The sequence below is a fragment of the Macaca thibetana genome, chromosome 9, assembly GCF_024542745.1.
Source record: "Macaca thibetana thibetana isolate TM-01 chromosome 9, ASM2454274v1, whole genome shotgun sequence".
NCBI classification, from domain to species: Eukaryota; Metazoa; Chordata; class Mammalia; order Primates; family Cercopithecidae; genus Macaca; species Macaca thibetana.
The window spans coordinates 112038192-112054927 of NC_065586.1; the positions used below are offsets into that span (position 1 = coordinate 112038192).

Here is a 16736-nt window from a genome sequence, read left to right on the forward strand (position 1 = left end):
TTTTTTTAATGCCATGGGCCAGTTATCTAAATTTCTAAGATAAAAATGCTCACTACCTCATGTAGGCTTTGTGATGGGTTTTTGTTGTTGTTGAAATGGTAAGTAGATCATGGTTAAATGTTCTCTCCTTTTACTATGAAAAGGTCCACACACTTAAATTCAGTGAATCATGGGCGTTGATTTTTTCCCGTTTTTTTTTTTTTTTTTTTTTTTTTTTTTTTTTGTGGCAGTACCACTAAAGTGCATATATGTGCCAAAGTTCCCAAATAATTCAATTGCAATTGGAACCAATGGTATGTGTTTCCTGGTGATTTAGAGTTGTGTTTTTCAAGATTTTTACGATGTCTGTTACATATTTTAAATATTACCTTCCTCAACTTTAAATGACAGTTTTATAGTAAATACTAACAAATTGTGCTCGATGTTCTTTCTCATCTTCACACACCTCTCCTAACCCTTCACCAACTAGTCAGCTCATTCCCCCGGTGGCAGACTAGTTCTCTCATACCTCTACCAATGTTTTAAATATAAATAAATAACATCAAATAGGTCTTGCACATCTTCATTCCCTTGTTACAATGCACGTTGGCAGCAGTAATCTTTTTCCTTTAGATCAGCTTGTTTGAAATACGATGGCACTTAAAAGGGAAGGCCGACTGGAAGGACACCAATAAAAACACCAGCTCAGCTTAAAGCAATTTGATTTCAACCTGAAATGAATTACCTTGCAACACAAATAGATAATGGCAAACAGGATATGCTACTTATCAAGACTATTCCCTTCTGAGAGTCAGATCTCCAAGTTCCTTTGAAACTTGTTTCCATGTAAGGATAAAATAATATGATCTCCCCAAACATTTAGGGGCAGACGAACTAATCAGAAGAGGGAAAAAACTCTGAGAATCCAGTGTTCACTCATTGTTGATTTCTGAAGTGACAGCTCCAATTTGACCTTCCAAAGCCAAAAACAAAACAAAACCAAAACTCTACCAGTGCAGGCTGTTAACTGAAGCAGCTTTTTAGAAGGGAGAACTACAGAATAGTTTCTCGGGAGGCTGTGTCTATGATGAGCTTTACAAACTAGAAATTTTTAACGACGTAGAAGGATGCCTTGGTTGTGTTTTCATACATAATGTGCAATGTTTAAATGATTTTTCTTTTTATGTGCAATGTCTAGAAGACAGTTATGTGATGGCCTTTTTTTTTTTTAGTAATTCTTATAAGTGATAATATATCTGAACCATTTTCATTTTGCACATTACTGGATTGATCATTATTGTGGATATCCCAAAAAGCATATACCTTCCTGGGAACCCTTTGAGAAAAAACAATTTCCCTACTGTTTCAAAATATTACGACCATGTTTATAGTCCTCTTTACTGCATTAAGACAGTTAATAACATTCTCTTTTTTGGTGCAAATTACTTTGTGTACATATTCTTGATGGAGTCTTGATAATTGCCCTTATAATGTAGGCACTAAGGGACTATTTGAGATATTAGCAAAGATTGTAGCAACATCAAGTTTATTGTCTTGGTGGGATGCAAGACAAAGAATAGTGATTAATAATCTCTACAAAGTTTGAAATCTACTAAGACTGTTGGTAAAAAGTGTAATTCAACTTGTAAAATATGTCACTTCATGCCACTAAAAATTAAATGCAAATTCCCCAAATTGGGTCTTAATCACATTAATATAGATCTTCTATGGCAACATTGTTTGGGAAGTTTTGTGCTTTATTTTATCTGAATCAGTCTGTAAACTGTATGGTGAACCAAAATATCCAAAAAATAGAGATAGTTAAATCAATTCTGTCAATTTTTTTAAAGACTGCTGAGGAAGCATGATCTAGTGGTTAAAACGGAGGCCTGGGAAAACTAGAATAAAACCAAAATTCTACCCTCAGCTGAATAATTATATTTTACTATGCTTTATTTACCCCATGTAGAAAAATGATAACATTGCTATCTGCCAGGGTGCTTGGGAGGAATGTGCTTCTAGAATCTTCAGAGCCTCACACCCAGTGCCATGCCCCTCTTGTCAGAGGCCTCTCCATATGGCACTGTGTGTACAAGCATTCAGCAACCTTCTTTACCTTGTCATAATATCTGTAACAATTTGATTTTCTATTGACGTTCCCATGGGGTCTTCTGAAAGGTTTACCAGATTTTAAAGGTGGAGGGATGCATCATTTATCACTGACCTACCTAAGCTATCATAATCATTGTATTGGTATATAAAGGAAGGAAGAAATATGGTGCCCTATCATAATTTGAATTTCCATCTGTAGCTGGATTTTGTACAGTTTAACACTTTGGAGCTTTCCGTTCCACTGTTAAATGATAAAGTTTACACATCTGTACCTAAGAATCTGAAATCTTATCAGGTAATTGCATAAATGAAGTGTTTTACACAAAGCATTAAAATTTGTATCAGAAAGAGCAGCTCACATTCTTTCTCAATCAATACTGGCATCTGTAAAACACTTTTAAAGCTCTCGTTGAAATAACAGACTAAAACGTTTTCCTGTCTTCCGGTTAGTCATTACCTAGATAGATATTTTTCTTTTAGATAAACAATCTACAGTGTGTTTACTAAAGCTTGCATTGATATCCCCCAATAGTGTTTGCTGCTGGAGTTTTATTCCAGCAGCTACACGAAATGAGTCCACAGTGCAGAGCAGGCAGGGCCCTCTGGAACCTGAGATTATTTGTTCTCTCACTGTTCTAAAGGTAATTAAGGAGCATTGCATGTTTCTCAATTAATGATTTCTCATTCAACAGGGGATCTTTGATGCTAATTTGTTTTAATCAGGGCAGAGGCTTCTCAAAAACTCTAAACAATTCAGTGAAGAGGAACTAGGAATTTTTAATCAAGTGGAAGAGATTTAAATGCTATGAGGGATGCATCCATCATGCGCCTTCAATTCCTGTTCATTTAACTGTGTTCTTTTGAGTTTTCTAAACCGATGCGAGAATTAAGAAATAGAGTATGTTGTATTCCATAGTACACTTTTTCCTTATATATTTGTGTGTAAATATAATGGACTTCAATTTCTCCCATTTAAAGCCTGCTTACATTCAACCTTTATTTCTCTCTGTATATAGAATATGTTTATACATACATCTTAATCCTCCTAATTGTTATATACACTAGGAAAAGTAGGAAACATGTATGTAAGAGTATACGTATATATATGTAGCGAAAGAATGCTGGAGGATACATTACAAATAAGCATTACATTTAAAACATTCTTTTTATCCCTTGGACAACTGTCACTGAGTGGCTGTTCATATTTTGAGCAGCTAAAATCAAACCCTACAATGTACACAAACATTCATAAGTTCTGCAGCCGTTGCGCCTTGAAGAGGCATTGCAGCCTGATTAGATCCTAGTTTGTGTGAAAAATGACTTCACCAGGTGACTTTGCCTTTACGAAAGTAAATACTCAAAGTGGTGAAATTAGAATAACTGCTTTTCTTTTCTAATGATCAGCTTTTGTCTCACTCTGATGTTTTCGAATCATAGCTACTTTACAGAATGCCAATCATGTGAAAATGATGTTTATTTTTTTACCTTCCTCTAACTGAATGTAGAAAAATCTCAACAAATGTTTGGGAGGCCTAACTAGTTACAAACTTAGTGGGTCGCTGTATTGAAATAAGTGGGGAAATGGCCTGCTTTTTTGTTTTTCTGTTTTTTGTTTTGAGTCAGAGTCTTGCTCTGTTGCCCAGGTTGGGGTGCAATGGTGCAGTCTCGGCTCACTGCAACCTCCACCTCCCAGATTCAAGCGATTCTCCTGCCTCAGCCTACCCAGTAGCTGGGATTACAGGCACCTGCCACCACACCCAGCTAATTTTTTTTTTTTTTCTTAGTGGAGACAGTGAAACCATGTTGACCAGGCTGGTCTCAAACTCCTGACCTCAAATGATCTGCTTGCCTCGGCCTCCCAAAGTGCTAGGATTATAGGCATGAGCCACCATGCCCAGCCTGTTTGTCTGTTTTTTAACCAGTAGCTCTCAAACTTTAGAGTACGTTAGAATCTTCTGAAGGTGTGCTAAAACAGATTGCTGGGGCCCACTCCCAGAGTTTCTCATTCAGTAGGTCTGGGGTTGGGCCAGAATGTTTATTTCCAACAAATTCTCAAGTAATGCTGGAACTCGAGGATCGCCATGTGAGAACTGTTAGAAACAAATCAAAAATAAGGCGGGCGTGGTTTGAATGCAGCACTGAGCAAAGAATCTGCCTTCCTCATATATTTCAGCATATTTTCCACAGGGTCTCTGCCAGAAAGTAGGCAGTCCTCATATGTCTCTGAAGTGGCCTCCAGGGTGAATTTCTGGGCAGGGGCTAAGTGGTGGAGTTGGGTAAGTGGGATGACATTATTGTCTGTATTTTAATTCATGGAGTGCTCCTTGGAGGGCTTTGCTGGAATAACAAACACCTGAAAACAAACTTTTAAATGGAAATAGTGTCGTGGTACACCTGTGCAAATGGGCAATGCTAGCACCAAACTGACTTGTGAAAAGCTAGACCAGGGAGACATTTCTCAGCCCTGCTATTAATAAGAATGATCTGGTGTTCTGTTGGACATGAGTATTTTAAATAAGGCTGCAATTGATTCTTAACAGACAAGTTTGGGGAGCTCTATTTAAGGACGCAATCAGTTTTCCTTGGAACTATTCTTCACGGAGTTGCTAAATTGCTCATGGAGCTTCAGGGAGAAGGCCATTCACATCAAGCCTCTGTCTGGGGCACGTGCCCCCTTGCTGCCCACGCTGACCTCCTCTGCTGGGGCTTTCCCTGACGTGTGGCATAATTTCCTTGGTGGCTGTGAATTGGCCCAGTGTGCCTCTCAGTTGTATAATCTTCATGCACAGTGTGATACATTCAATTATGACTCGTTTTTGTTCTGTCAATGCTGGTTTATTTTTTTCTGACTCTCGTAAGGTAGTTTTACGAGAGTAAGAAGTGAGAAGATCCTCATACTGGTTTCATTGATTATTTAATTGCATTTACATTTGCCCTTAAAATTCATTAGTGGACATAAAATTAATTAGTAGACATGCAATCAAGTCAAAAGATGACCCTGTAGTGAAATGCATCTTCTGAAAGTTCGAGTATTTGGTAGCACCTACTATGGGCTACACACCATGCCATGTTATTTAATCCTCCCACAACCGGTAAAAGAAGAATATTAGAGTCCCCATTATACTGAGGCTTAGAGCATTGACCTGTCTAAGCTCACATGGCTAGCAAGTGCAGACAGGGGAAAAATCCACCATGTGTTGCTTCCCCCAAACCTGCTGTGATTAACATACAACCTTCATACAGTGTCAGAAAAAATGATGTCAGAAACTCTGACCACCATTCCTTTATCATATTTTCCAATGACAGAAACCTTTTTAATCCAAGACATAGTCTCCCTTTTCTAATGGGCACCCTTCATTTTTCAAGTTGTCCTCGGTCTCCCATGTGAAGGTAAATGAGCTCTAGCTCTCTCCAGCTTCAGGAAGTCTTAGACTTTCAGTTGCCCGTGACCCACCATGCCCATGAGTCAGCCTGGTGAATCACACAGTCATCACTGTGCGTGTTCCTGGGCTGGCTTCAGACCTAATCATGTCACATCATTGGGTCACAAGTGCTAGTGATCTAATCAAAAGTGACTTGCTATTACATCTTGATGCCATCATTTCGTCCGTATTCCACGTCGCTGGGATTTTCAGATCTCTAGGCTGTAGTTGCAATGCTTGTTTCAGTCCAGTGCAAAAAGTCATCAGCACAATAGTCCAATCTAGTGACACTTGTGCTTTGTTAGTACTTACCTTGGATAGTGTTAAGCACACCTCCCTTCTCTACTCCTTGGGCTTACTGAGCAGTGGACCGTGTCTTCTGCTGTCATTTACCCAGCTTTTCCCCGACTCTTAAGCTTTGGAGAAACAAAGCACCAGTTATCATGTGTCCTCTAGATAGTATATGTATCGGGTCAAGTCACAGTACAAGTTGTTATGAAAGGCATTAACATTCCTTCCTAGAACTCTAGTGTTGCTATCATAAACACTATCTAAGCATGGAGGTCTTCTTTATACAGATTGCATACTAACAGGAATTCACACACAGCACTTTTCAGTTAAAGCATGCTTGTGGGACTAGGTAGGTTACTTTTTTTTTTTTTTTTTTTTTTTGTCCCAACCTTGGTTTCCTCATTTGTCTAACAAGGGCCTTTTTCAGGACATACTGGCAGATTCTGTCTGAATTCTCAGCTGGTGATAATGCTATTGTGCTTACCTGCATTGCCATGGCTTTTATGAAATAGCTCTGAGAAGACTGTGAGGACCTGTCAGCTTCATTCAATTCCACAAGAAATACATGTTCTTAAAATGGCACATGAGTCATCCTAGGAATGTGATGTGCAAGGTCAAAAGGTTTCCTTCTGTAATATTTTTGGTCTCCTTTGGTTATGCTTGGGTTGGCATCCTAGCATATTGAAAGAACATGGGTATTGAAGACTCTTCTCAGAGATTTTATCTTTTCTCATACAGATCCTCTGCATCATACATACTTTAAATATTCTTTATCCACCAGCACCAAAATACTAAATTCTTATTTCTCAGTGAAGCTCAATTTGGGTAGCCAAAGGACTATATATTGTAACTTCATCATCTCAGCTTTGTGTTGAAACTTCGTTACCTCTAAAGGGATTTTATGAAACACATTCTTTCCACACAGAAGATAAAATGAGATGTGGAGGATTCATAAATTATTTGGGCATCAAACGATTCTGTATAAAAATTGCTAGTTAACAGAGACAGGAATGTTGATGCCCTGTAGAAACAGTCTTCTAAAAAGATTATTGGAAATATTTTGCGGTGGCCAACTTTCAGAAGAAATACCACAATTACTTTATGGTTATATTGAACAGGAACAACCATTTTTCCATCTGGGGCCAAAATAAAGGGTAATTCTCCATCAAGCATGGCCCTAACAGCCTAGAAACATGCAAATACTAAGTAACTAGCTGGTGTGTTTGTATGCAACATGCAGATAGATGTCTGACCTAGATACATTTCTAAAATTAATTTAACGGCGCTGTACTGGGTCTGGCTAATACTCTAACAAGTTTTTTTTTTCTTTAATGATGAGCATAAACCCTGAGGGCATTGTGTTTGATAGAAGTGACAGCTCTGCAAGATGCAGGCTTCTCTAAGAGTGAGTGTGCTGACTCAGAAAAAAGAAGGACAGAGTCGGATGGTCAGGGAGTTGTCAGACAAATTAGTAACCTCCTAGATTAAAAGTTATGTAGCTAATCAGTGGTACAGACATACTTTAACCATGTCCCAACAGAGGAGGTGACTTTTTAAAGGTGCATTCCTTAAAAGAAAAATCAGTATAGGACCTAGAATCTACATTGTGAAATGAGTCAGTGTCGTCCTCCTTAGATTATTCGACATAGCTTGAATTCTATTTCACCTGAATAAGGGAGTTTGGTTTATTTCTTCTTCTTTTTTCCCCCCACCTCAGCCTCAGTAAGATCCATCATGTGCCTGAAACCACACAGGGCATTGAAATCTTTGTCTTTCAAATACGCTCTGAAATAAAATCGCAGATGTTTGTGTATTTCTAAGATATTGCATAATTAAGTCTGATATCAATGAGGGAATTGAAACAAGCAATTCAGCAAGAAAGATAGGTATTTTATGTCTGTTTGCCTGGAATTTGCTTTAAAGTAGCTTAAGTTACACTCAAGATTAATTAATCGTGTGGTTGATTGCTGTGATGTGTGGAGCTGAGGGACATCCCTCTGATTTGGAAGGTACGTGCAGGAGACCTGATATAACCAGACTGAAATAAGTATCCCAAAAAGGACACGCCGGAGTATCTCTAAATGGAGGGGCTGAGGAAATGAGACTTACCTAGTTTAGTAGTTCAGTGTAAGCATCAGAGTCCTAACTATTATCGATAGCATCTACCCAATTCAGGTATCATGGCACTTGAAGGGAATGTTGAGTTTGTGACATTTGAAGATGATTAAAGGATTCTTAAGATTCTGTTACAAACTCAAGAGTGAGTGCTCTAGGCACATCGCCATATAGTAACTCCTCAGGAAGATGCTTAGTGATACACTGCCATGCACTGGGGTTCGGACAGCAATGTAAGGTTCCTCTTCGCTGGGAAGAATGGGGGTGGGTCTTTGGTATCCAGGAGGCTGCATCTGAACTCCAGTTTTCTGTGCCTTGTCCCTGTTTTGTTGGTTCCTTCTGAGGACCTTATGTTTGTTTCATCACTTAGGGTACATTGAGCTACAAATAACAGACAATTTGAGTAGTAGTGGAATGAGCCATAAGGAATTTATAGTTCACTTAACAAGACAGTATGGCAGTGGGCAGTCCTGAGATTGTTTTGATGTTTCAAAGGTGTTTCCCTGCTCTGCTTCTCACCCTCAGTGGATTGGCTTTTATCCACCAATGTGTGCATCTCAGTCACAAGATGGCCGCCATGGCTCCGGGCCTTACCTCCTCACATGACTGTGCAAAGCAAGAAGGCAGGGAAGGGGCGATCTTGCTTTCTCTTTAAAACCCTCTTGTGTTTCATCAGGAAGGGAAATCTTCAGAAGCCCACCTGCCCTTCAGCATATCCTCTCTCAGCTTTCATGAGCTGAGACTGAGCCACATGCTTACCCTAGACCAGTGAATCTTCTGGCAAGGGGGAATGGGATCAGTCTAGACCCTCTCTATTCAAAGTATGATCCAAAGGAGTTGTTTCCTGGGCTGAGCACACTGCAACTTGGGAAAATCAAGATTACGTTAGCAAGATAAGTGGAAATGGCTTTAGGGTGGGCAACCCATCAGTGTCTGTGCAGTCTTAAAATTCCTCATCACTTAGACTGGGAATGTCACCTGTTTTGGCGACCACTACTTTTCTCTCCAAAATGTTCTGCAAAATACTGGCTGTTTATATTACTGCTAACCCAGGGAATGGTTGTGGTGCACTTGGGTGACCCTGCAGCTATGTCCCCTGTCTACTGGCACTTTGACCATTTTAGTATTCTCTGGGTGCCGAGACAAAGGGCACATGTGTCTTCCACTCCCTTTGGCAGGAAGCATGACTTTCTGAATAGAGTCCAAGCTGAAACTGGCCCCTCACTATGACAGATGGAATATTAGGACAAATATTCATGTCCTAATCCCAGGAACCTGTGGATGTTAGCAGATATGGCAAAACAGACTTTGTAAATGTGATTAAGGTAAGGATATGAGGATGGGAAGGTTACCCTGGGTTATCCACTTGGGCCCTAAATGTGATCACAAGTGTCTTTGTGAGTGAAGCAGAGGAAGATTTGACTGACTACAGAGGAGGAGAAGGCAATGCGACAACAGAGGCAAAGACTGGAGTGAGGACAGTATCGGCCAAGAAATGTCATCAGCCACCAGAGAGGCTACAGGATGGATTCTCCTCTGGAGTTTCTAGAAGGAACCAGAATCAATTTTCCTCTGGAGTTTCTAGAAGGAACAAGACCTGCCAGTAATTTAATTTTAGCCATGTACCACTCATTTTGGACCTCTGGCCTCCAGAGCTATAAAAGAACACATCTCGGCAGAAGCCATATGACGAAGGGAACGTCATCGTTTGGAAAGTGTCGTAATAAGACGCACACATCGTGCCGCCGCTGTGGCTCTAAGGCCTACCACCTTCAGAAGTCGACCTGTGGCAAATGTGGCTACCCTGCCAAGCGCAAGAGAAAGTATAACTGGAGTGCCAAGGCTAAAAGACGAAATACCACCGCAACTGGTCGAATGAGGCACCTAAAAATTGTATACCGCAGATTCAGGCATGGATTCCGTGAAGGAACAACACCTAAACCCAAGAGGGCAGCTGTTGCAGCATCTAGTTCATCTTAAGAATGTCAGCGATTAGTCATGCAATAAATGTTCTGGTTTTAAAAAATAAAAAAAATAAAATAAAAATAAAAATAAGAACACATCTCTATTGTTTTAAGCCACTAGGTTTGTGATAATTTGTTACAGCAGCCACCAAGAAGTGAACATGCCCATGTGGCAGCCCTCGACATTCCCTGTTTGACAACTTTAAACCCAGCAATGTTATTTTTAATTATTTCAGTATAAATACAAATGACATTATAGATAGATTTTTTTTTTTTTTTTTTTTTTTTTTGACAAGACATTCAAAACCTGTTAGAATACAGTCCCAGTTGGGTTAGGATAAGATTTAGACTCCAGGAAGCTCACAGAGGCAGTTATCCTGCGCCATCTTACTTGCAGGTCATTGGTTACCATCATTACCTTGCCCACCTGCAAGACATGGTAACAGGAGGGTGGGCCTGAGATTCGCACCCCTCCTCCCTCACACACACACAGCTTCACTTCAGCTGCTCATAGAATAGAAAGGAAGGAGCACAATTAGTCAACCAACTTTACAGATGCTTTTCTGATTCCTTTCTACAGTGATTTGAGTAAATTGTACTTTGCTCCACCAAAACCATTTGACAGGACAATAAAGACAGAGAAAGGTCAAGGCGCCAGCTCTGAGGAGACTAAATGTGCTGCCGGAGTGAATAAAGGGCGGCCATTAGCAACCTTGAAGGGATGCGAGCTGACTCGGGAAAAGACTCAGAGGGGACGGGAAGGTCTCATGCACAGCCATGGCCATGGGCAAAGGCCACAGCTCAGGCCAGCCCGGGGGAGGCCATAATTCTGCAGACAGGAAGGCCTGACCTCCAAGAAGGAGAAGCAGCCATTCCTGGCGTTGGCACGTTTGTGCTGATGGAGGCTTTTAAAGAAGCTCTTTGGACTGTTCATCTCAGGCCATTTGGATAGAGATGGATGAGGGTCTGAACTGAGGGAGACTAATGTGAAGAATAATTGTTTTCACTGCTGGGAAGGAGGGGGAAGAAGCTGTCACAATCTTGCAAGCACAGCTTCTTCTCAGAAATGTGCTCGCAGACCTGCCGTCTGCTCCTAAGCTCATGTTCTTCTAAATGGTGCTCATTGCAACGCAGCCACCTTTGTGGCTCTTTCCACTGCTGGTGGGCCACCATGCTGCAGAGCCATCTTTTCCACCTCCAGGTCTGCTGGGTACAGAGCCTGATCCTCTGGCCCTTGACTTCTTTATTTGGAAATAAAGGAATATTCAGCACTGCCTCACTGGCACATCTGAGCCTTGTGGTGCAACCTTTTGCCAATGGCGAGGACTGATATATGAAGTTTAGAGTGGTTGTGTGTGTGTGTGTGTGAACACCTGCGTGCGTGTGTGCACATTAACATTCCCCTTATTTACATCATCTTGGTGGTGCCCCTCTGAAAATAAAACACATCCTCAAGAAAACCACAGCTTGGCTCCTTATCTTAAAAGAAAGAAGCCCCAAGTTAAAATACAAAAAGAAATAATACAGTAATATTCAATTCTGGATTTTGAGGTTACAAAGGCCCAAGTCCTAGCATAAGCAATAGGTTGAACAGAATATTCAGCCAAAGGCCACTCCTCTTAGTCATGGAAAGAGATGATGGTAGATGACCAGATGGAGGCAGGAAGAATGTATGGAAGGGAGTCCAGGCCCTGCCCCCTTGCCCCTCTCCTTGGACCAACACCAAAGGGGATACATATGTGTGTGTGCTTGATGTGTGTGTGCATGGTGTATGTGCACGTGCAAATTGGAGTGTCTTAAGGTCTTGGCTATTGGAAGTAGCCTGTAGATTCTGCAAGCCCATGGCCAGTGAAGGACCCAGCTGTCTCAACAGATACCAAAGGGGACAGAGGCTGATTATCAGAGCAAAACCATGCAGTGGCCCTCACCAGAGATGCCACTATGGTCAAAAGTTGGTGGGAACGGGAAACACCTTCCCAAATGACGTAGAGGCTCGACCCCCATCTCTGACATCACCCTGCCCCACAAGAACGTAGATGTGGCTTAGGGAAGAGAGGAGGGCTGAAACGACTGGAAACCTTCAGGGAAACCTTCAAGTGGCTGAGTTTTCTTTTCTTGCCTACTATCCTGCCACAGTTGGAGTGGAAGGTTGAGAAGAAAATGGTTCAATTAGAGAATATTTTCTTTTCACATTTGGGTATCTGGATTGTGAAATATAGCCAATATGCCAAATTGATTCAGCCTGCCATGAACTAGAAATACACCTTCAGCTCTGGATTTCAGCTCATTGTTTGGAGGGATTTAGCTTGGACGTTTTATTCACTACTACTTCCTTCTCTGTCATTCCCAGTGGAGCTGATCTGAACCGATGATGACTTCCTATGAATGATCTCACTCATCCCGCAGACTCATTGAATATGGTTCGTGCATGACTAAATTTATTTATGATACAAATAAACACCATCCAAAAAGGACTACCACTCATTAAATTCTTGCTGTGGTGCATTGTCCTAGGGATGTGGTATGTAGAACCTTACTCAACTCAGTTCCCTCCAGTCACCTGTGATGTGGCTGCCATATTCTCTACCTACAGAGGAGGAAGAAGTGCCTCCCCAAGGGTGCACTGGTCATACTGAACTGCCTCATCAAATAAACAAAGAAATACACTGAATACAAGACCTATAAGAGACCTAAGAGTTAGAAGGCAGAAAATGCTGGCTCTAAATGGATTTAACCTTTGACTACCACTTTCCCTGTGCCTCCGTTTCCTCCCTAAAAACATAGCCATCAAATTGCTTTGGCAAAGGCGGAGAGCTGATGTTGAAAGGGCACGTGGGCAACAGACCCTGGAGGGTGCAGGGACCACAGCACTCATTCCTGGACCCCCATTCTTCCTGGAGAAAAGAGGGTCTGGGCTTATTCCCTGGCACTGAAATCCTTGGCAGTCCTCAGATAGCATAGAAGTCCAGAGTGCTGGGCTGAACCCTCAGATTTGTCCAATCTGGGTCACTTAACCTGTTCTCTTTGAGGCACTGGAAGGCAGTGTGGCACAGCGGCTGCACTCATGACCTGTGGAACCAAGTAGTCTGGGTTCATGTCCTGGACTGACTGTGGGCAAGTGATTCAGCCTCTCTGTGCTTCAGTTGCTTGATCTGCAAAACACAGATAATAATGGTATCTACTTCAAGACTTCTCTACAATTGGAGATGAGCGCGTGAGTTACAGGCATAAAGTACTCAGGACAGGCCTGGCACATGGTGGTGCTGTGAAGACATTAGCTCTCATCATTATCCAAGCTGGGAAAGTTTCCCCAAGAATCCAGTTCATAGTCTAACTCCAAACCTAGTTTCCCCATTACTCTGATGTCTGGTGGTACAAGAAGGTCTCTTGAACAAAATGGGCCTCTAATGCATCCCTGGTTTGCTTCTTTGGAAACAGTATGGCAAGACCTCATTTGCTCTGACAAAGCCCATGAGATAATTATTCAAGAGGCTTTGGAGAACTGAGGCATTTTCCTGGCAATCAATCCACCTTCCAGGCTAATGGAGCCAAGGCTGGTAAATGGTGTCATCTGCTTTAACATGGAAGGCAGGGTGCCAGCTCAGTGAAACACCTACTACATGCCAGGCTCAGTTCTACTCACCCTCCTGACAACTCGGTGTGCAGAATCATTGGCCTCATTTGTATAAAGAAAGAAACAGAAACTTCAAAGGGGTTAAGTCACTCTCAAAGGCCACCTGCTGGTAAGTGGGGCTACATTCACACCCAGGTCTGCCAGATGGCAAAGCGTCAGGCCTTCCCCTGACTCCGTGGGTGTTTCTCCTTTCTCTGTGTCAGGGATGCTTACACCCCAGCCACTCCACACTTCACTGCCTGACCCTCTTTCCAGCTCTATTCCTCCTTCATTGTTCAGGACAGTCTCTCAGTTGTGCCTGGTGGTATTTGAGATCCCACTGTTAGCCAGCTTCTTTTCTTCCCACTCCTGAGAAAGCCGCTTCAAAAAAGTCACTCACAATAGTTTATGCAAGTAGGTAAAATATTAGACTCCCCAGAGACATTCGATATGCCTCCACCCGGGGAACTGCCTCTCCAGGGGCTTGAATTCAGTCTGGTAGATGTCAGTGGAGAAAATGATTTTAAATGAGGCATAATCAGTAAATAGCAGATTCCAGAGCACTGAATAGTCTGATTAAGTGGATGTCACATGGAAAATCAAGCCCACAGATAGTCAAGTAATCTAGTATTCTACTATGCATCTTATTCTTTGACTATCTATGAACCCAGAAATCCCAAAGAGGTGCTGTTTGCAGGAGAAAGAACCAGCCATGACCCAAGTGTCACTGACAGCTGACTTTCCTAACCATAGCCATTAAGGGATGCTGTGAGGGAGGGGGTTTGTGGGGTAAAGGGCAAGGCGGGAGGGCATCATTCCCTCAAATGACCTTTCCCTTACCCTGGTGGCCATCATTTGCATGCACCCACATTTGAATCACCTAGTATAGTTCTCAGGGTGCCAGCAGCTAGCTGTGTAATCATAAATTAGTTACTTCTGAGCAACTAGCTGTGTGATCAGGAATCAGTTACCTGTCCTCTCCTGTCTAACTCTGAAGAGGAGAGTCTTGGGAGAGCTGGGGCCACTCTTAGTCCTGAAACACTGTGATTCTTTGATTATAGCAGAGGGGGTTTATCCCCAGCAAGGAGAAGATTGTGACATCACTCTTGTGGAAATGCAATCAGTCTAAAGAGTTTGTCAGAGCCAGACCTACTTAGAAGAAATAGAATACTCCATGTCTATGTTCTTTCTATGACTCCCCAACCCCTGGGCATAGTAAGAGGGGAAACTGACATTTATTGCAAACCTAGTATATCCCAGACCCTTTTCACATCCACCATCATAGTCTCAGAAAAAGAGCTTGATCATCTTGTCCGCCGTAGGATAGGTGGCAGAGAAAGTTCCTTGAATTGCTTTTCCCTGGGGTTGGCTCATTTGCAATCCATTTGCTCAGATTTTGCCCTCCTTGATTCTGCACCCAGTCCTCTGCCCTACCTGCCAAAATGCAGCCGGTCTTTTAGGATCGCCTCAAAGGCCCCATGATGCATGTCCTGACAACATCCCTGTGGCCAGTGCTTTGGTTCTTTGGTCTGTGATGGTGTGATTTGGTTTAAACACTCATGTCCTGATGAGCTCTGGCTGAAGTCTCGTCTCTCACTGGAGAAAGCAGAGTGCAGGCTGGAGCCCAGCAGGCTAGTGCAAATCCCCATTCTACCATTTCCTGGCGCCAATAAATTGGGCAAGTCACTTAACCTCAGAAAGCCTCTTTGTAAAATTAGGATATAAAATTAGGAGATAGTAGTTTCTTGTGATGGTTTCAGTGATGATGTTTTGAGATAATACCAGTAATGCTTAAACCTTAAAAATGATTCTCATCCTTCATCATCTTTCATCATGGTGCCATTTAACCAGGGATCCTGCAACCAGCACAGCCTAGCACATAGTAGGTGCACCAATATTGTTTAGTGTGAATGAAAGAGTGAGCTGGCGCACCCAAATAAGAACACAGGGAGACTGGAGGCAGGGAATATTCAGGGAAATAAGCCTTTCCCCCTTTCTTTAGTCCTGATCTGACTTTAAACTTGGCTCGAGGAATTCCTACAACCGAGTTTTATTGACCAGGATGTTGCCTGCATTTCTAGTTTGCTTCACACCATATGGGATTCAAAGCAAGTTTTGTAAATTCATTAATTCCTTCACCCTTGCATTCATGGAATACTAAACTTCTGCTGTTGTGGGAAGTCAGGGAAGTCAGGGACCCCAAACGGAGGGACCAGCTGAAGCCATGGCAGGAGAACATAAATTGTGAAAGTTTCATGGACATTTATCACTTCCCCAGTCAATACTCTTGTGATTTCCTATGCCTGTCTTTACTTTAATCTCTTAATCCCATCATCTTCGCAAGCTGAGGATGTATGTCCCCTCAGGACCCTGTGATGATTGTGTTAACTGCACAAATTGTTTGTAGAGGATGTGTGTTTGAACAATATGAAATCTGGGCACCTTAAGAACAGGATAACACGATTTTCAGAGAACAAGGGAGATAGCCTTAAAGTCTGGCTGTGTGTGGGCTGGGCAGGACAGAGCCATATTTCTCTCATTACTGAATATGGGTAAGAGAAATATCGCTGAATTCTTTCCCCAGTAAGAAATATTAATAATTAACAGCCCTGGGAAAAGAATGCATTCCCAGGGTGGGGCCTCTAAAATGACCGCTCTGGGAGTGTCTGCCTTTATGCAAATGTAGATAGGGATGAAACACGCCCTAGTCTCCTGCAGCACCCCCAGGCTTCCTAGGATTAGGAAATTCCATCCTGGCAAATTCTAGTCAGACCGGTTCTCTGCTCTTGAACCCTGTTAAGATGACAATGTGTGCACCATGGGACATGGAAGTTCATTAGTGATTCTAGTTTCACCCTGACCTGTGATCTTGCCCTGACCTTCTGCCTTGTGATTTTTTGTTTCCCTTAAAGCATGTGATCTCTGTGACCCACACCCTATTTGTACACCCCCTCCCCTCTGAAAAGTGCTAATAAAAACTTGCTGGTTTTACGGCTCAGGGGGCATCCTGGAACCTCCCAACATATGATGTCTCCCGCGGACACCCAGCTTTAAAATTCCTCTCTTTTGTACTCTTTCCCTTTATTTCTCAGACCAGCCAACGCTTAGGGAAAATAGAAAAGGACTCACATTGAATCATCAGGGGTGGATTCCCCTGATAATTCTGCTACCTGCCAAGTCCTTTTCTAGGCACAAGGACATAAGCAGTGAACAAAATAGATGAAAATTCATTTATTCATG

The 16736-nt window shown here is 42.2% G+C and overlaps 1 protein-coding gene across 1 annotated transcript; it reads left to right on the forward strand.

The window, feature by feature from the left end:
• The first annotated feature begins 9572 nt into the window (after nucleotides 1-9572).
• Nucleotides 9573-9954, forward strand: LOC126962355 (60S ribosomal protein L37-like). Its single transcript, XM_050803191.1, has one exon. It carries the CDS (start codon nucleotides 9606-9608, stop codon nucleotides 9897-9899), a length of 294 nt encoding a protein of 97 aa, XP_050659148.1. The 5' UTR covers nucleotides 9573-9605; the 3' UTR covers nucleotides 9900-9954.
• The last annotated feature ends 6782 nt before the right edge of the window (nucleotides 9955-16736 follow it).

Excerpts from the sequence above, each read along its gene's own strand:
- LOC126962355 (XM_050803191.1), top strand. The coding sequence starts at position 9,606 with ATGACGAAGGGAACGTCATCGTTTGGAAAGTGTCGTAATAAGACGCAC.